Source organism: Microcaecilia unicolor, chromosome 4 (assembly GCF_901765095.1).
Source record: "Microcaecilia unicolor chromosome 4, aMicUni1.1, whole genome shotgun sequence".
Classification (NCBI taxonomy): Eukaryota; Metazoa; Chordata; class Amphibia; order Gymnophiona; family Siphonopidae; genus Microcaecilia; species Microcaecilia unicolor.
Window position 1 is genome coordinate 63,919,136 of NC_044034.1, and position 21,444 is coordinate 63,940,579.

General features: G+C 43.8%; 1 protein-coding gene across 1 annotated transcript; it reads right to left on the bottom strand.

The window, feature by feature from the left end:
* Positions 1-291: 291 nt before the first annotated feature.
* On the bottom strand, positions 292-21,185 carry GJB2 (gap junction protein beta 2). The gene is made up of 2 exons (XM_030200286.1): positions 20,978-21,185; positions 292-1,247 (listed from the first exon to the last, which is right to left on the bottom strand). The coding sequence occupies exon 2, from the start codon at positions 1,221-1,223 to the stop codon at positions 432-434; it is 792 nt and encodes a 263-aa protein (XP_030056146.1). The 5' UTR covers positions 1,224-1,247; positions 20,978-21,185; the 3' UTR covers positions 292-431.
* Positions 21,186-21,444: the final 259 nt, after the last annotated feature.

Below are 21,444 nucleotides of genomic sequence, written 5' to 3' on the forward strand. Positions count from 1 at the left end.
TTATTCTCCTTACCCTCAGAGCATTGGCTTCAGTTGGAAGGAGTCTGCAAACAACAATTAGCTGTTGCTTCCTTCTCTGCCATGTGGGACCTCATTTGTAGGATTTTTAAAATTACATTTCATGTACATTCAACAACATACAGTAAAGGAATTTATGGTTAATTCCACAATTATAACTCCCATAACGGAGAATCCAACATGTTTTGTTTTTTTTTTGCCTAAGACCCACTAAGGGGTTACTCCTACTCTGTCTAAACCTCCTAGGGCAGCTGTACTAATGGGTTTTTCTCATGTGTCTGGGGGTGGGGGGAAGAGATGAATCTTAGTACATTTGGCCTACAGTATATTTAATTTGGTTTGCACTACAGCCTTTTGTAAGTAGAAAGTATCTTCGGGTATATGCTTTAGTGCATTTATTAGAACTCCACATTTTATTTTAATTTAGATCCAGAGATGGTGTTCTGGCAACTGTCAGAGTACAGTTCATTGATCTCATTTTGCTCCTGTTCTTTTCCTTTGGATGTATAGTTGGCGTGCTGTTTTCCATATTTTCTAGATCTTCTAGAGCAGGCTTTTACAATCAAAAAGCAAAATTCAGTCACATTTAGCACCATACAAATACCAGACACACCAATCATGAACAGAGTAAACACTGTCTTTTCTGTGGGTCGAGAAATAAAACAATCCACAACATTAGGGCATGGCCAAGCATCACATTTTACCAGACGAGGCATTTGGAAGCCTGTGTACAAGAAGGCAAATGTGTACATGAAGGCGGCTTCAAAGAGAAGCCTGAAGACTATGCTGGTTGTGTATGTCCACCATAAACTCCCCCGGATGGGTATTTTTCGAGCTTTTAATTCTTCTATATCTTTATCATCAAGGCATCCCTTTTTTTTCTTAACAAGCTTCCTTCTCTCTTCATGCCTTTTGTAGGCCACGTGCATGGCCACCAGAAGAGCAGGTGTAGCCACAAAGATGAGCTGCAGGCTCCAGAGCCTGATGTGGGAAATAGGGAAGTAATGATCATAACAAACGTTCTTACACCCAGGCTGCAAAGTATTGCACGTGAAATCAGACTGCTCATCTCCCCAGACGCTCTCTGCAGCCACTACAAGGATTAGGATGCGAAAAATGAAGAGGACTGAGAGCCAAATCTTGCCAATGCTGGTGGAATGCTTGTTCACACCTCCTACCACCTCATATAGAGTTCCCCAATCCATCCTTCTTGCTACTTCTTTTTATACCTAAGAAGGCAAAACAAATATATCATTGCAATTAAGGACATCAATATCAAATTCCATTAAAATGATACTGCAGTGAATCACCAGCACAAAGATTCTGATTATCTGCCCACAAGAACACAAATTACTTAATAGATTTACTACATAGCCTTTCCCGATGGCATAACAAGGTGGTTTATAAAGAAGACTGAAAGGAACACCATTCTTAGGAAAGAGAGAGAAAAGAAAAAAGCCAATCATTCTAGAATTCAGTAAAAGAAAGTGCAGGCACAGACCATCAAATCCTAGTGGTTCACATTTTTCTCAAGTCTTGTGCCAAAAGCCTCACCAAACAGATGGGTTTCCAGGTCTACCTTCAAAATTTTTCAAAGAAAGTTCCAGATAGAGAGAGGCCAGAAAAGCATTCCAGAGTAACGGTGCTGTACAATAAGGGACATTGTGACAGCTGGTGTCAAGCCTCAAAGGAAAGACCAAGGGGCCATGTAAATGGCTTATGTACATTTTCCTTAAGGCAGCCATTTTAGAAGGGCTATTGTGTTTGAGAAATGCACAAACTTCAATGTTTATCTTGCATAAACCTCTTAAGTTCCCATATTTACAAAGCTGGGATATGCATGTCAAAAACCCAAGCGCTTGCAAATGGAAAGGGGGCGTGGTCTGTGTGTTTTGGGCGGAACTAGGGCATGCCTAGAAGATACATGTTTATTCTACATTACAGAAGGGGAATAAAAGTCAATGTTCTAACAGATTTTCAGGATTTACACCTGCTACCAAGCAGGTTTAGGTTTTGGTAAACTGCTCCTATTGATGAATTAGGGGAGGTTGCCCTTTTAATCCCTCAGTGTTTTTTGCACCCCGCCCCCCCACCCCCCCGAAAAGCCAAACTGACAAGGGATACTAATCTCTGTGACAGTGTCAGGAAAACACATGTTCATATTTTTAAACTGCCTAAGATAAATGTATATGAACTGGCACATAAACGTATATATTGCTATTCATAGCCATGTATGTGCTGACACATATATGTTTAAATGCTGGGTTTCAACCTGTGAAAATTGTCCACATTTAGTTTTCTAAAATGGATATTTATGCTGCACGTACCAAGCGCATAAACGCTCTTTTCTCCTGTACTTTAGAACAGGCTGTATGTTGGTAGATTCTGTTCTGAACTACAGGTGAAACTTGAGTCATCCTGACCGGGATGTCTCAATTCTGACTTCTACATCTTTTCTAAAATAGGCTCCACATGAATTGTATTTATTCAAGTTACTGATTTCTGTTTGGACCAGGGGCATAGCTATGGGGGGCCACGGTGGGCCTGGGCCCCCAACAAATTTCATCCGGGCCCCTGGTTTGGCTGGCTGGGGTCCCCAACTCCCACCAGCCAAACCCTTCTTCAGTGCCAGTCTCCGGCTCCTAGGAGCGTCAGCATGCACAGGAGAAGCAAGAAGAAAGAAGAGCAGGGCAGCGAATGCAGCTGCGCTGGAGACTGGCGCTGAAGAAGACTTTGGCTGGTGGGGGTTGGGGACCCCAGCCAGCCAAACCAGGGGCCCGGATGAAATTTGTTGGGGGCCCAGGCCCACCGTGGCCCCCCATAGCTATGCCCCTGGTCCAAACAGAAATCAGTAACTTGAATAAATACAATTCATGTGGAGCCTAGTCAGGTTTGTTAATTTCCTAAAATTGACCATTTTTTATGGATGGAACTGAATATTTGTGTAAATTGGTTATTAAAAAAAATAACTCATTATAGAATCATTTTTAAACCCTAAAAACACAGAGACTTCAACCTGTTACAGCACTAATACTATTAGTTAATATAGTTTCTGAGTTTTTATTATTTATGTTTATTTTGTACTCCGCTCTGGTTGGAGCGGTATATAAGTGGTAATAGTAATAAAAAAAATTAATTTTGAATGACTGACTTGATGCTCCAGTGGTAATACTGTATGCATATCTGGAGAACTGCTGAACTGTTTCACAAACAAAACCAAGGTTAGATTATCATCTCGAAACGGAAACAGGGTGGTGTGTTATCTGGTACAATTCTGATGGTTTTGCATGTGGACACCCTTAACAGTGTTTGCAGAGTTGAAATATTACTGATTAAATAGGAAGGAATGATAAACTTCCCTGTGTCTTTAAAGTATGTGTATAACATTCCTGGTTCCCTAAAGAGGCTGTGTTCTGGTGAAAGAGGTGTCTGTGGATTTAAATCAAATGGGAATGTTGGAATCTTTAATTTACTGTATATTGCAGTCTTAATATACCACCTTTTAGAAACCAGAAAAGCAGTTTACAATACATTGAAAAACTACATAAAGTGTAAGGAGAATTAAAAGGGGGACATGACATTGATACTGAAGCACTTTTTCAGGTGCAGCAGGGAACAAAAAAAAATTAATACTGCATTTCTCCGGTCTTTCTGCTGCCACTTGAGTTGCTAGAAAAGATTTTCTGGCCATGCATTCACAGGTTTTGTCCCTGGGAATGTAAAATTCCCTCAGAAATGTGTTGTTAACAGAGAAAGATATCTATTGTCCCAGAACCATCTCATTTGAAAGCTTATGTGGAGCAGAGGGTGGGGAAAAGAGGGTGTGCAGTGCAGATTGGGGCTTCAGTTTACTGGTGGTAGCCCTATCCACTAGTTCAGTCCCTCCAAAGATATGATAGCATAGAAACTTGAAGAATGATGGCAGGAACAGACCAGGTGACCTATTGATAACTTTAAAAGAGGTTGTGATTTGTTTCTGATATAATTTGATGTCCTCAGTCTCCATATGGTGAACTAACACCTGATAAATGTACTTGAATTTATTTTGTGCTATTTAACTGGGTATATTTCACTTTACCTTGATGTGTCTGTACAAAAACTTTGATTTAAAAATAAACTGGAAGTAGGATCTGTAGCATATCACATAGGGAGTTAACCTGTATAATACGTTTAAAAGCTTTCTGAAACATCACTTCAGAGCAGTAACTTGAACTGGTGTAACTAGAATAAAAACTAAGAGGGTCTTTTACAAAGGCATGCTAAAAATGCTACATGCCTTTGTAAAAGACCTCCTAAGCCTATTAAGAATATGGCATCTCTTTGCTGAGATTCTTCATATGAGTACATAACATCAACGCCTCCATGTGTCTGTCATTCCAGAGATAGGACAACATAGAAGTTGAAAAATGGTGGCAGGAAAAGACCAGGTGACTATCCAAACTAGCAGCCCAAAACATCCACTAAACTGCACCAATTGACTTAAAGACTGAGGAAAATTGAAAGGGGAGGAATCTTATGGATCTAGAAGTTATCCTGCTGAAAATGTCCAGAACCACAGAGGAAGTATGTTGTGTCTGGGAAGACTGGAAAGGCCGTGTGGTCTTTATTTGCTATCATTTATTTTACAGAGCTGCCAAATTGTCCTTTTTCATGAGGGGGACTTTTTGGGCAGGCCTGGTATTACATCTCAAAGCACTGTGGGTTTTGTAGTTCCTGATCCTACCCATTGAAGTCAATGTTACAGATCCCATCATGCATCAGGGTGAGAGGCAAAAATCCAGGACTGGCCTAAAAATTTCCTTCTTGAACTGGGTAACTTGGAGGCTTTGTTTCTATCTCTGTTGAAAAGCACTTCCTCCTTTGATTTATTATTACAAATTAAAATGTAATAAGGGGAAACAAGTTATACAAACCATAAATATCAAAAGTTGCCAAATAGTATTTATGCTCAAACAAACCTTTAGAATTCTCAAAACATTTCAGCTCCTGAGCACTGGAAGGAAGCAATTATTAAACTATTTATTAAGAATGTGACTGTAAATAGCAGAGTGTGTCTTCTCTTGGAGTGGCAAGGCATGCTATGTTAAATTTAGGACTTCTGATTTTCAATTTTAGTCAATGGACACTGGTGCAAAAAATAAAATAAAGTAAGAAGATTTATTGGAGAAACACAGGGAAAACATCACTCTCTCTAGTACTCTGTCATCATTGCCTTGGCCTGCCTAGGATCGTCCACTTTGTTCTTGGTTTTTCCATGCTGATGGCTCCTTAACTGCACAAAAGTGATGTATGTGATTCAAATACAGTAATCAGCAATAGTACTTCTGGCAGAAAACACACCAAGAAACACTGAAGGTACTTGTATCACAAACTCCCAAAGAAATACTGGGCATGGCTGGGTGCCGCCATTTTGCGGCGTCGCAGCAAGAGGAGGGAGGCAGGCTACCCTCCCTCTTCCAACACACAAGGTAGGGGAGTCTGGACCACCAGGGACCCCTTGCTGGGGGACTAGGGGGGGCTGGAGACTCACCGGATCTCCAGCCCTCCCTGAACCTGGGGGGGGGGAGATTGTTAGGGGGGGACCGGAGGTCCAGCGGACCTCCATCCCCCCTGTTGCTGGGGGAGGGGATGGTTGGTCGCCCACTAGGCCACCAGGGACCTTTTGCTGGGAGAGTTGGGAGGGCTGGAGACCCACTGGATCTCCAGCCCTCCCTGAACTTGGGGGGGGGAATCGTCATGGGGACCGGAGGTCTGCCGGACCTCCAGCCCCCTGTCGCTGGCAGGTTTGCTGTTGGGGGGAATGGGGGCCCTGCCAGCATGCAAATGCATGCTGGACAGGACTCACCATTCCTCCCCAATGATCTGCAAACCCTAACGCCAGCTCGGAGCTGGCATAGGGTTTGCTGCGGCCAGCAACCCAATCTTTGGCACACTGGACGCTGATCATTGGGGATGAATATGTTTAGCCCTGTTTAGCATGCATTTGCATGCTAGTTGCGTTCAGAGCCCTCAAGCGCGTTGTTTCATGTGCTTGAGGGCTCTGATCATGGGGTGTTAGCAAACACCAGCGCTAGTATGGCGCTAACAGCCTCTAGCACCGGCGTTTGCTTCTGATCATCCCCCTGCAGTTGAAGGCTTTGTTGTTTGGTAAGGCTTTTCTGGGTAGCAGGGAGTGTAGACTGTTGATTGTTTTTGCGCTAGTTAAATGCATTATTTACAGCAATGATTGCATTGTTTCATTTGTACAACTAGTTTGCATTTTCATTTTTATCTTTTTATTATTTTAGAATTTTATATGGTTGTAATGTCTATTTGTTTTAATGATGTTTGTGATCATAAAATCATATTCTGAAGGGTCTTCAAAGAAACTGATAGTCTTACAAATCTGAAAATGACAGTTAAAATATTTATCAACCTGGTCAATATTTAGCCGGTGACAAGTTTTTAACTTCTCACCGTTGCCAACTATATTAGTGCAGATGCTCAATGCCAGGCCATATCCGGACACCGGTATTGAATATTTGGGTCTGACTGGACATAGTTGGAAGTTTAAGTGGACCCTGACTAAATATTGTCCAGGACCTGCACAAGGGGATCTGTCATATTGTAACACCCTCCTCCTTTCTGGGCCTTATCCCTCCCACCTCCAAAAGTATGTACCCCTTCTAAATCCCCCCTAAGAAGCCCCGCCCCCCTTCAGATTACTGCTAGAAGTAACTGTAGCCATTCTGTGACCGGAGCTGACATGGGCTTCACTGTTGCCCGGCCTACCCCTAGACCACCAGGGATACTAAGATAAGCTGGGAACCTACAGGTGGGCGAGTTGGTGGGAGGGGAGGCATTTTGGGGGACCTCAGGTAAGGGTATACTCTGAGGGAGAGAGGGGCAAATGCTCTGGGGGAGGTCGGGAAGGGGCACATGCTTTTGGGAGGGATTGGAAGAAGGGTTTGGTCCTGTTCAGCGGGGTGGGAGGGGAGATCAGAGGAGGAATTGGGCTGCTACCCAGAATTTATACATAGCCAGCTCGTATTCAGTTCCAGCACCCACAGAGCTAAGCAACCAAAGTTAGGACAACCTTTTGAGCAGTCTTGGCTGGTTGCTTAGCTATGAAGGCACTGGCAGTAGCCACATACATTCTGGCTCCTCCCAGGCTCCTGGATTTGCTTTGTAGAGTCTTAGCCGATGATCAGCCACAATGCCTGGTTAAGTGCTACTGAATATTGGTGGCTGGTCTGCTGAGTATGACTTAACTGGGCAGGAGTCTCTCCTGCTAGGTTAAATCGCTTTGAATACAGACCCAAACATTTTAGTTTTTGTTATTTAGCTCACACCTTTTTCATTTGTAGCTCTAGGCAGGTCACATTCAAGGACAGTAGGTATTTTCCTGTCCCCAGAGGGCTTATCATCTAAGGGCCTTTTTCATCAAGCCCCGCGGCAATGCCAACGGAGTCCATTCAAACTGGATGGGCTTTGTCGGCATTCCGCACTGGGAAACGCTAGTGCAGCTTTATAAAAGAGGCCCTACGTTTGTAGCTGAGGCAATGGAGGGTTAAGCTATAGTAGATTTGAATTGGGCTTTCCTAGTTCTTAGGCTGCTGCTCTAACCATTCCAGTCTAAGCCAAGAATAAATTAATTTGGAGATGCATTTCCTTCCTGATGCTTAACATTATAATTTCAATCATTTTTTTTATATTCCAAAAAATTATATAAATATCCATAATCAAAACAAAGGAACACGCACTTTACCTAGTAGAAAAAAAAAACCTAGATCCATATAGCCATACACTGGGAGAATGAGTCAGGGAAAGGCTGACTGCACTCAGGCTGGAATGTCCTACCAGTTGGAGTAAGCAGCTCACAGGGGCACTGGGGGGGAGGGGGTGTTGTTCTTCTCTGTCCTAGCAGAGCTGTGAAAATTTGCTGCTAGGACAGAAAAGAACAACCCCCCCCCCCAAGTTGCTTAGCTTTTCCTCTTAGCAGTGACCTAACAGCTAATTCAGCTTAGTAAATGTTTGAAGGAATGGTGGGTTATAAGTAACAAATCATATTCATCTATTAAATCCATGACTCTTTACCCTTTCTCTCTCTCTCTCTGCCCTTATCTCACTTCCTAGAACTTATGGTACAGACTCTGCATAATTTCGGTAGCTCTCCTTTAGACTACCCGCTCTTGTCTGCATTCCTCCAGAGATGTGTCCTTCAAAACTGGACCCTACGGTAGCAGTTCTGTAAATGGTGCCTCCTTGTAGGCTCCCAGATTCTGTTAGAGAGTACTAGTGTAACCCGGTATCAGCGTGTCTGCAGTTACAGCAGTCTTACAGTGGCATAATTGAGTACGCTTAAATGCAGCAAGGGCACACGTCTTTCCTAGTATCCTACAGGTTGCACGTGTAACTGGGAAACACACCCATGTCCTGCTCATGCTCCCCCTTCATTTGCATGAATAGTAACATTGGGGTACTTAGGTGCAGAAATGCTGCTGGCACATATACATATACAAAGGGGTGGCAAACTTCACACTCCAGATGAGATGTCGCCAAAAATCTGTACAGCCTAAATCACCACTACTTTATTTTCTGCTGGCTGAACCTCTCTGCATGCATCGTAGCATCCCATTGGTTCTCACCATTGTTTTGTCAGAATGTTTGATCACTTTGAGGGTATCAGATAAGATCATCCTTGAGCACTGTCCACTGCACTTATCTATTACCTACTGCCCCCCACATACATGACCCTGTATTTTTGTTAACTTTCTCGCTCATGGTCCCTCCTTAAACTCTTTGTAAATGATTTCAGGTTGCTGCCCCTAATAGTTGTGGTGAACCCCAGGCAGTGGTGCACAGCAACATCTAGAACTGTACTTCAGTTATTTTCCTTATGGATCCTTTTATGGAATTTCCATTCTCTTGATACTATGACCTGTTTTGCAAAATTATTTTAAAAAATATTTTAATGAAATTCTATATTTTTTGTATATGGTGTTTGAGAAATGCTGTCACCACGAGTTTATATATTAACCAATATCTGCTTCTTTCCTTATCTATATTTATCTATCCTCTTTTGTATTTCCACCTCAGTCAGAACCAGGGTTACCATCTGGTGCCTCAAGTTTTCATTTGTAGCTATGCAGGGATTTATGCCTTGGTTTACAACCCCTACACCCCTAGTCCGATTGGCACTGCAGTGACAGCCCATGGCCATGTGTCAAGCACAGGGGCTCCTTCTGGAATCCAGCAATTGTTCGTCCTGAATCTGGCCACTAGGTGCCACCCTCACCTAATGGCATATAAATTACAAGGGCCCCAACATTTTACGATTAAATATTTACCTGATAAATAAATATAAAAATCCCTCCCCCATCCTGCTACACACACACACACATACAGGTACAATTTACATTTCAGTTTTTTTTAGCCTTTTCCTACAAGTAACACTAACGTTTATACTAACATGTGCTCAATTAATCCAATATCAGCTTACTTAAAGTGGTGTACAAAAGATACCCATCATTTCCTAAAAATACTTAGGGGTCCTTTTACCAAGCTGCAGTAAAATTGGCTGTGGGGGCTGTTTTTGCCGTGACCCTTTTTACCAAAGCAGGTTAAAATAAAAGGCTGAAAATAGCCATGGCCATGTGGGTGTGTGTGTGTGGGGTGGGGGGGGGGACACTTATCACTACCTATTGAGGTGGCAGTAAGGGCTCCCAAACTAACCCGGCGGTAACTGGGTAGTATGTGGCGCTGCCCGATTACCGCCAGGATAGCGCCACGCTAAAAAATGTGGGCCAACTTTTCCTAGTGCAGGAAATGGCATGCACTTGGGGCTGGAACTACTGCTGACGCCCACGTTGGGCCGCTGGTAACTCCATATTAGCGTGCAGTAAGTCTGCATTGGGTTTACCGCCGCTTTGTAAAAGGGCCCTAAGTGAGAGATTTGGTAATATCCATGTGGGGGGTTTTCAAACTAAATACTACATTAGACCTTATCCACAGGGTGCTTCTTCCCACAGATATTATTACTGGCTCTTCATTTCTTAAGACATAAGACATGAGCATTGCCACACTGGGACAGACCAAAGGCCCATCTAGCCCAGCATCCTGTCTCCGACAGTGGCCAATCCAGGTCACAATCACCCGACAAGATCCACGGAGCAAAGCATTTTGTACATGTTTAACTGTTAATTGGTACAGTGGTTTTATTTGTTTTCTTGTTTATTTATTACTTTATGTATGGGGGTTTTTTTGTACCCCGCGCTTTCCCACTCATGGCAGGCTCAATGCAGCTTAGGTACTTATTTGTGCCTGGGGCAATGAAGGGTTAAGTGACTTGCCCAGGGTCACAAGGAGCTGCCTGTGCCTGAAGTGGGAATTGAACTCAGTTCCTCAGTTCCCCAGGACCAGAGTCCACCACCCTAACCACTAGGCCACTCCTCCACTGTCATCCTGTATACCGTTTAGAACTGTAGATAGTGTGGTTAATAAATATTTTAAATACTTAGATTGTGAGCCCACTAGGGGCAGAGAAAGTACCTGCATATAATACATATAAACCACAGAAAGGCAATTACCTTTAGCCCCCTTACCCTTCAAATGAAGCCAGATTAGAGGTATGGACCTGCCTTCAAGCAGATATTCCTCTGCTCTTTATTTGCAGCACATGTTCAAATGGTATTGTTGCTACTTTGTCTGCAGGGACCATTTGAGATTACCAAATAGTCAAATATGTTCACAGAATGTGACATTGCGCTGTATGTGATGCACGGTGGCAAGTGATATGTGTCATTGGGAGGGATCAGAGATTATTCAGCCACTGCTGGATAGTATTATTTTTCTTTTATGAAATGGTACATACTTTTCATTCTTGCCCAGTTACACAGTCAGATGTCTTCGATTACAGTGTTATTTTCATTAGTAGATATCCTTTTGTTTAACCTTTCCTCTATTAGTGTTTCCTACCTTAGCTCTTCCCTTCATCTGTGTGCTTCAGGTGTGTAGCCAGACCTCAATTTCTTTTTTTTTTTTGGGGGGGGGGGGGGCAGAGCTCATTGGGGTGGAATGAAATTTTGCCCTGCCCCCTGCCACTCTCTGACCCCCTGCCACCCACATACCTAAGCTGGCAGGAGTCTCCAAGCTCCACCAGAAGAAGTCATCCTCCATCTGAAGCCTAGCAGTTAACAGCGCTTTTCCTGGGCTGCTGACACGCTGGCCACTCCCCCCACATATGCTCAGCCTTTTTGAAAACTGAACATGTGCGTAAGAAGCCCACCATCACGCATGCACAAAACCTATTTGTTGTAAAAGTATTTTCATGCAATTTCATTGATTGTCCCCTTGTCTTTGTACTTTCTGAAGGAGTGAAAAATCGATTCACCTCCACCTGCTCCACACCACTCAGAATTATGTAGACCTCAATCATACCCCACCCCCCAGATATCTCTTTTCCAAACTTGGTTAACACAGTGCATTAAGCTGCGGCAACAGGAGACATGTGCCGAATCTTTCTTGTTTTAAAGAAATGGCTGTGCAGCAAGTGAAGTACTTGCCGTGTGGCCATTTTGGGGGGAAGCCCTTACCGCCACCCATTAAGACAGTGGTAAGGACTCCTATGCTAAACCAGCAGCACTGCCTGATTATTGTTGGGTACACATCGGCGATACAAAAATAAATATATATTGTAGCGCCGGATATGACAGTGCGCTGGGGGTGGGAACTACCACTGGGCTGCTGCAGTAGCTCAATGGTAGTTCCTTTTTAGTAAGTGGTAAGCCTGTGTTGGGCTTACCACTGCTTTATAAAAGGGGTCCATAGGGCTAATTGTTTAACACAGGGCAGAGAATGAATGGGACTATGCCTTCAATTAACCTGGAAGTCCTTCCAGGGAGGTGCACCTCAAGAAGTCTATTGAATTTATCCCTCTTTCTTGTCCTTCATTTCTCAATGGTCATAAAGTTTTGCTTTGGTGTTTTCCCTACATTTATGTCAGTCATGTTTATTTGGCTTTAAAATATTTAGGATTCTTATTTAAAATTCCCTGTCTGGTTGAACAATCATTGCACTAGAGTGAAGCGCAGAAGACTTCTCTGGTCCACTTGTCTGTCCTATTTTTGCCTTACACCTCCACTGTTTGACAAAATCTTAGGGGTCAATATTCAAAAGGGTTTAACAGGGCAGGAGAAGCTCCTGCCTGGTTAAACCCAACTGAGTGAGCCAGCACCAGATAATCAGTGGCACTCAACCAGTTAATGCTGTTAAATATGTGTTCTAACTGGCCATCCCCTGATTGGCTAGGTTAGGGCAGGCTGGGGGTGGAGTTAGAGTAAAGGGTCAACTTAGCTGATTATCAGCAATTTTTGGTCCACTAACTGGCTAAGGAACTATATAAAGTCAGGAGAGCAAAACAGCTGTCCTAAACACAGGGGCCCTATTACAAAGGTGCGCCAAGAAGTGGCCTGTGGTAGTGTGGGCACATGTATTGGACACGCGCTGGACCATTTCTCCATTTGCCTGGAAAAAAGGGAGGATTTCTTGGGCGGGGAAATGGATGTGCGGCAAAATTAAAACCAGTGCGCATCTATTTATGGCCTGAGCCCTTAAAGCCACCCATTGACTTAGCGGTAAGGGCTCACGTGTTACCTGCATCGTAACTGTTCGTGCGCCAACTGCCGATTATCACCAGGAATGCTCCAGTGGTAGAAAATAGAAAATTTTCTAACACAGGTTTTCGGCATGCGTCAAACTTGGAATTACCGCCAGGCGCATGCGCTAGCCGGGCGGTAATGCCAATTTGACATGCACTGAATGCGTGTAGCCCCTTATGCGCTTTTGTAAAAGGGCCATAGAGTTAATCAGGCACTTGTTGACTAGTGCCTGGTTGACTTCCAGCTCGGCGGACATACCTGGATATTCAATGCCAGGAGCCGTGCATGACCCGGTATTGAATTTCTGGCGTTAGTTCAGCTTGTGGCTGAAAGCAGCTTACTACTGCGAGATGAATATTGACCCTTAAGCAAATATGTGGCCCTGTCACTTTTCCTTGTCACTTTTTCCTACATCTCTGCTGTTTTCACTGCTGTTATACATAGATCCTCCCAAAAAATGGAGTCCTGCTATTACATTCAATCCTTCCTGCTCTAATTGATGGGCGTTTACATGTTTCAACTTCTTGAGTAAGGTAGAAGTGCTGGCTGCAAATCATCATTCTTGAGAGGATTGTGTGTTCCAACTTCCAACCTGTGCCCACGCCCGGACCAGATGGATCCAGAACAGATCCAGGAATGCCAAACACCATATAATGAAGGTGAATCATTCAGAAAATTGCAACTTATAATAATGGGTGGTGCTGGAACAGCTAAGGCACAAAAGCGATGCCAAACAAAAGAAAAAAGGCAGATGAACTGGGGAGAACTGGGAGAGCATATTGTGTCACTGTTTTCTCTTACAAAAGAAAATCCCAGTGCTGCCTCCCTTTGGAAACAGCATTTTACTTCCATTTGTAAAAGAGTTTTCATGGCCCCAGGAGGTTGCTCCCTGGCCCTACCAGTGCAAGATTTCTCATTTTTATTTTATTTTATTTTTATTGCATTTGTATCCCACATTTTCCCACCTATTTGCAGGCTCAATGTGGCTTACATGATTATGTTAACATTGTCATAACAGGATATCAGATACAGTAGAATTGTGCATAGTTTGAGTGAGGAAGGATAGAAGAAGGAAGGGAGTGATTAGGGTAGTTATAGAGGGTGGGCTTTCATAACTAATTGGGTTGGTGGGGTATATTACATTGTTAATTAAGGACTGATCTGACCACTTTGCCTGACTGTTAAGATATAAAGTGAATGCCTTTATTTCAAACTTTTAAGAGTATACCACACTGAAGTTTCAGAATTTGCTATTTTATTCCTAAAATTGGAAATCGCTGGCAGAACAAGTGGAGGAGTAGCCTAGTGGTTAGTGCAGCAGACTTTGATCCTGGGGAATAGGGTTTGATTCCCACTGCAGCTTCTTGTGATTCTGGGCAAGTTACTCTTCATTGCACCAGGCACAAATAAGTACCTGTAAATACTAACCAATTAAGCTGTAGTAACCAGAGCCGGTGGCGGGAGATGGGGCTAGTGCTGGGCAGACTTATACAGTCTGTGCCAGAGCCGGTGGTGGGAGGCAGGGATAGTGCTGGGCAGACTTATACGGTCTGTGCCAGAGCCGGTGGTGGGAGGCGGGGCTGGTGGTTGGGAGGCGGGGATAGTGCTGGGCAGACTTATACGTTCTGTGCCAGAGCTGGTGGTGGGAGGCAGGACTGGTGGTTGGGAGGCAGGGATAGTGCTGGGCAGACTTATACGGTCTGTGCCAGAGCCGGTGGTTGGGAGGCGGGGCTGATGGTGGGAAGCAGGGATTGTGCTGGGCAGACTTATATGGTCTGTGCCAGAGCCGGTGGTTGGGAGGCGGGGCTGGTGGTTGGGAGGCAGGGATAGTGCTGGGCAGACTTATACGGTCTGTGCCAGAGCCGGTGGTTGGGAGGTGGGGCTGGTGGTTGGGAGGCAGGGATAGTGCTGGGCAGACTTATATGGTCTGTGCCCTGAAGAGCACAGGTACAAATCAAAGTAGGGTATACACAAAAAGTAGCACATATGAGTTGTCTTGTTGGGCAGACTGGATGGACCGTGCAGGTCTTTTTCTGCTGTCATCTACTATGTTACTATGTTACTATGTAAACCACTTTGAATGCAGTTGTAAAAACCACAGAAAGGTGGTATATCAAGTCCCTTTCCCTTTCTGTCTTTTGCAGTGGAGCTCAGGTGGCCCAAAAGTTTCCTTTAAAATTGACTGAAGTAGTGTGGTAGCTATTTTAGTCCATTTTTTAAAAGTTAATCTACAAAAAAACAATTCAAGACTCAGAAATGTACATTTTTCAGCTAACACTGGAGTTTACAAAAAATTACAAGAAGAAGAAAACAGAACCAACAAAACAAAATAAACTGCTTTCTTAGGACAGGAAAAAGGAATGAGCAGAAAATATATTGTGATGTCTCTGTTTCTGAAGCATTTTCCTCATAGACACAAACCCCCAATGTCTATTAAATTGATGCTTAGCACCCAAATTTGCAAGCATTGTTATAAAATAAGGTCAGATGACCATGCAATTTAATATAATAATTGGTTGTTAATAGAAACATGACAACAGATAATGGCCAAATGGCCCATCCAGTCTGCCCATTCTCGGTAACCACTAACTCTTCTGTTTCCTAAGGGATCCCACATGCCGGTCCCACACTTTCTCGAATGACTTTCTGGTAGTCTAATGTGTCAGAATTTAACACATCCACCAACCTTTCCGTGAAAGAGTATTTTCCTAAGCCTATTGCCTCTTAACTTCATGGTATGCCTTCTCATTCCAGAGTTTTCCTTCTTTTGAAAGAGGCTCACTTGCTGTACATTAGTGCCATGGAGGTATTTCAATGTCTCTATCATATCCCCTCTCTCCCAGAGTATACATGTTGCGGTTCATAAGCCTGTCCCCCTATGCTTTATGACCAAGACTGCTTACCAATTTTGTAGCCGCCCTCTGGACCAACTCTATCCTGTTTATAGCTTTCTGTAGGTGCGGTCTCCAGAATTGTGCACACAGTACTTTAAATGGGGCCTTACCAGAGACCTATACAAGGGCACTATCACCTCTTTTTTTTCCCTGCTGGTCCATCCCTCTCCCTATGCAGCCAAGCATCCTTTTGACTTTGACCATTGCTTTTTCTATCTGTTTGGAAACCTTAAGTAACGTTCATCAGTTTGCAATTGCATGCACAACCGCCCTTAGTCGCTATTCTATAACCTGGGCACGTAAATTCTAGGGTGCTCATTTTCAAAAGGGGGTGTTGACATCAGGGGGGCATGGACAGGTCAGCAGCGTGTCCAGAATATGCGCTTGTATGTTACAAAATACCTGCATTTTATGCACACATTTAGGTGCCTCTGAGCTGGCATAAGTGGGGGCGAATGAATATAATGTGCACGCATAAATGCAGAATGCCGTTATTTTATAATGGAAAGTACGCATGTATTTTCTGTTATAGAACAGCCATTTACCCCCCAATTTGCTCATGCAATTTAATAGAATAATGAGCCAATCAGTGCCAATAACTGGCTTTTTTTTACAAACAATTATTGACACTAATTAGATTTAATTGGGACTTATGTTTGTAAATGTATGGGCGGGATCCATGCCTAAAATGTACACATGCATTAAAAACACATGCTGATGCTAGTGCAGGCTCCCTTTTACAGCAGCTAAGCTCATACATTAGGCTCATAAATCTAGACAAATGAATGGCAGGCCTAAATATATAAACACAACTTTTAAGCTTCTGATGAATTTTCAGCCAACAGTTTATACTCATAAATTTGGCTGAAACTAGGACAAATTTAGGAGCCCAACTTTTTATCATTATTATTATTTTGGTTTGTTTTTTTTTTAACTATCAGGCTCTAAGTTTATAAGCCTAGTGCTGAAACTGCTCTTATTGACCTATAAGTGCATTCGCTCTGCAGCTCCTCAGTACCTCTCCACTCTCGTCTCTCCCTACATTCCTCCCCGGGAACTCCGTTCACTGGGTAAATCTCTCTTATCTGCACCCTTCTCCTCCACCGCTAACTCCAGACTCCATTCCTTTTATCTTGCTGCACCATATGCCTGGAATAGACTTCCTGAGCCGGTACATCAAGCTCCATCTCTGGCCGTCTTCAAATCTAAGCTAAAAGTCCACCTTTTTGATGCTGCTTTTAATGCCTAACCCTTATTCACTTTGTTCAGAACCTTATTTTATCATCTTCACTTTAATATTCCCTTATCTCTTGTTTGTTCTGTCTGCCTGTCCTAATTAGATTGTAAGCTCTGTCGAGCAGGGACTGTCTCTTCATGTTCAAGTGTACAGCGCTGCGTACGTCTAGTAGCATTATAGAAATGATAAGTAGTAGTAGTAGTAAAATCAGTGCAAAGCTTCTAACTTTGTCCCTGCTTTCATCTGCTCAGGTTGCTTCTAAATGTAGGAGTCTAGTGAAATGTTTAGTATAAATTTAGGCACTCAGCCCTAGTAAATTTTCAGAGGTCAACATGAGCTTAACTCCCAGAGGGGTCCTTTTAGTAAGCCGCAGTAAAAAGTGGTCTTAGAGCTCCCTTACATGGGTCCTTTTTGCTTGCTAAGGCCATTTTTACTGCAGCCTTAAAAGGGCCAATGTTCTATTTTAAATATTAACAGCTATGAGCTAAAGTTGCCATTACCATGTAGCCGTTTAAAAAAAATTGCTGCATGAGCATTTATTTTGTAGGCGGTAAGGGATATTCCTGCGCTAACCAGTTAGCATGCGCTAATGTAGGTGCTCTGTTAAGCGCGGGAATGCCCTCGCCACCCCCCCTCAAAAAATATTTGTTAGAGTGCAGTTAGCGCAGTACGCTGAGCATGTCCCATGGTATGCCATCGTAAGCTGCACTAGGTGCTCGCTGACGCCTAACATAGCTTCGTAAAAAGGCACCAAAATTAGAAGCATAAATTGTTTGAAAATGAGGCCCCGAGTAAAGATGCCCTCTTAGTAGATTTTTAAAAATCTGCTTTTCAGCTATATCTTGTGAAATACAAATTGAGCCCAGAATGTAATTTGCAGAGGTTTCCAAAATGATTTCTATCAAAGGCTGGAATGTAACAATTTCTGTCTTTCGCCACTGTACAGCCGTTCCAACAAGTTAAGGCAAAAGTTTTCAACCCAGTCCTCGGGGAACGCCCAGCCAGTTGGGGTTTTCAGCATAGATATCCTGAAAGCCCTGACTGGTTGGGTGTGCCCCGAGGATTGGGTTGAAAATCCCTGAGTTAAGGAAATAATTGAACAGTGCTGAATTAGGTGACGCCTGTGCAAATGTTTCCTTGCTTGGGGGGAGGGGCTCTTTTACTAAAGCTTAAGGCGCGCTAAATGCTAAGAAGCCCATAGGTAAAACAAATGGGCATCTTAGCATTTAGGGGCCATTTTACTAAAGGGTTGGATCGAGGCAACGAGCTTGCCATGTACTAATCCAGAACTATGGCCGGGCTACCGGAGTTGCCCAGCGGTAGTTCCCACCCCCAGGGCGTGCCATTTCCAGTGCTCAAAAATATTTTCTATTTTTATAGTGCTGGTGCTTACTTGGCGGTAATCCAGTGCTGCTCAGTTACCGCCAGGTTAGCGTGGCAGTCCTCACCAAAATGACTGCACAGCAAGGGGTTAACTTACTGCACAGCCATTTATTTTTGAGAAAAGAGACAGCTTTTTACCCGCTGCAGTAAAAGAGGGGCCTCAGCGAGCGTCAAAAACACACACTGATACTAGCACAGGCCCCCCTTTTATCGCAGCTTAGTAAAAGGACCCCTTTGAGTGACACTAGTGCATCTGAATGTAACTCACTTTGAACTACATAGTAACATAGTAGATGACGGCAGAAAAAAAGACATGCACGGTCCATCCAGTCTGCCCAACAATATAACTCATATGTGCTACTTTTTGTGTATACCTTACCTTGATTTGTATCTGTCTTTTTCAGGGCACAGACCGTAGAAGTCTGCCCAGCACTAGCCCTGCCTCCTACTACTGGAAAAGGTGTGAGCTAAATCCAAATAAATACAAAGATTATACACAGTTAACATGATACTAGATCCAAGGATAGGGGTAGTTACTGAATCTACAGTTCTGCACTGCTGTCAGCTGAAACAGCAAGTTCCTCCCCCCCCCGGCCAGATTCTGTAGATGGTACATGCTAAAAAATCACTGCTCTGTTAAGCCGATCCCCTCCCATTGTGAGCAGTTCCATTCTTCCGGCCTAGATTTAAACAAACTGTCTTTTATATCTGTTTGCCAGGACACTGCTGCCAAACCTAGCAGAGATGGGTAGAGATAAAAGATTTGGCTACCATTCAGCTCTCCTCTCCATGCAGAAAAGCGAGCAGGGCTGAATTGGAATCGGCTTCTTTACAGCTAGGGAAGGCCTGTGCAACCCTATTCCCTTCACAAAGTAGGCTAAGGCGTCTCTGCTGATTTGTGGTTTTGATCTACTGTGTTCTCCCACTTTTATGGGCAGATGCACAGAACTCTGGAGTTGTAGGAAACAGCACCGGAAAATACCGGCTGTCACAACGATAATGAAATATTGACCAATGCTCAACACTAATAGCATACAATTGATATGCACACTGTTAGCATTGAGCACTGAACGTTAAAGGGGGAGAACGTTCCTGGGGCAATCAATGGACACTGCAAATGCTGGGCTCTATTCTATCCCTTACGCCTGGAGACTTTTTTCACAGACTCCCGGCCCAGCAGGGGGAGGGGGGGAAGAGTCTGGGGATCGAGCGGTGGTTGAGGAGCAGAAGCTACTACTACTACTACTTTAAAGGTGTAACACATGAACCTTATTCTACCATAAAACCACTTTGTATTTGTTCTCTACCGGCTTGGCGAACGCCTATGGTACTATGTAAGCCACATTGAGCCTGCAAATAGGTGAGAAAATGTAGGATACAAATGTAACAAATAAATAAATATTTGAGCGGCAGAATTGGTGCGGGAAGGTGTACTATGCAGCCGTGCTTCCTCTGTGTTAGGAGGCATGGCTAGAAGTTCAAAGTGATGAGGGGAGCGAACATTTGCAAACCTTGAACTCAAAGCAAACTGGTCTTGCAAACCTTACCGACAGCTCGGAGCTGTCGGTAGATTTTAGGCAGTAGGGCATGGGGTTTTCATGTGCCGTTTCTCTAAGCACTGGAGGGAATTGCTAATGGCCTCATTTGAATACTAGCGAGCTCATTTACACAGGGCTTTCCATCGCTGCCTCCATGCACAGTAAAAGCAACTCTGAAAGCCTTTGAGTATTAGGCATTCTATAACATTTCATTTAGACTAGCTAAAACCACTCTAACTGAAACGTTGCAAGCCCGGTTTGCTTTGAGCATCTTCCCCTCAATCAGATCATATCCAGGTCATCCACTGGTGAAGGTGACTGCCAGCTCTGTGTGGGTTTCACATTCACCTCCTTACAATGCTTTCCCTCTGATCCTGTAAGAGCCTGACTGCTGGGAAAAGGTTTGCATTTTTAGATTACCAGAACACTCATGATGAACAATTCCAGTTCAGGTTTGTTTAGGTCCTGAGAGCTGTGGCATATGACTATTACCACTGACATAGAGAGAAAAGAATTACTTATAATAAGGCTATGTGCTTTGATCTTTAACAATTATAGAGTTGCAACACCTCTTACACATCTAAGGTCTGGAATAGTGTTTCCCCGTCATGGAATGCCCTCTTGCCAGTTAGGTTTTCAGGATACCCACAATGAATATGCCTAAGATTGATCTGCAGACACTACCTCCATTGTATTCAAATCAGAGGGTACTCCAGGACGGACTTGGGGGGGGGGGGGGGGGGGGGGACGACGACGACACTGGTCAAGAGCTTCCTCTTGTTCCTTATCCAAACAATTCGTCCAATACAGGGGTTCTCAACTAGGTCCTTGGTTCACACCTAGCCAGGCAGGTTTTCAGGATACCCACAATGAATACGCACAAGATTGATTTACTTTAAAGCACAGTCACTCGTTCTGTATAGCCAACAGAAAGAATAATACTCTGGAAATCGTGAAGAAAAGTAGGAAAGAATAAGTGGTAGATCAGTACCTCTTTCTTAAAATAGCAGATGCCACTCAAAAGTCCTTAACTAAATTCTAAGACTCTCAGAAACGTTCTCGGGAATACGTCAGAAAAGTCTGCAGCGCTTGACTAATATCTTTTCACTTCTCTGCTAGCAGATTTTAACAGAAAAAAAGTAAGCAAGAGTTGTACTCCCTCAAAGCACCTGGCTATTGAAACCCTTTACTTTAATAATTTCTGCCCCCTGGCATGCGGAGTTGGAGTTTTGTTTTAGAGGAATCGCTGAACGGGCCCTGCGATCTTACCTGCTCACAAGTGCGGTCCTGCCGTGGAAGCAAATCAACCTCTTTCTTTCCCGAGCAAGTTTTCAGCATTGGACGTTATTAACATGACAGTGCATGTAGGGGGAGGGGGTTCAATGAGACTGCCCTGCTCCCCTGACGATCCCGGGATGATAGTCCTGCCTCCAAGTGACAGCTCAAAGGTTGCTTTTGGTTTGCCTGCTTGCCTGGCTCTAGCCTGCTCCCTGCCTTGCACCTCCTATAAAACACCTGCTCTGTTAACGCCCCCCTCAACCCTCCACCCTTCCCTTTAGGTAGAGGGAGGAGAAGACAGACAGGGGAAACGAAAGAGTGAACTAGCGAGGAATTCGGTGCCAATTTTTACCTTTCCAAGCAGAGCTGAATCGAATCGATTGGATTCTTTTCGAGATTTCATATGAACTGTTTTATGTCCCCGGGGAGGGGAATTGAGACTCTCTCTCCAAACATTA

Coding starts and splice junctions, on each gene's coding strand:
- GJB2 (XM_030200286.1), bottom strand. CDS start 1,223: ATGGATTGGGGAACTCTATATGAGGTGGTAGGAGGTGTGAACAAGCAT.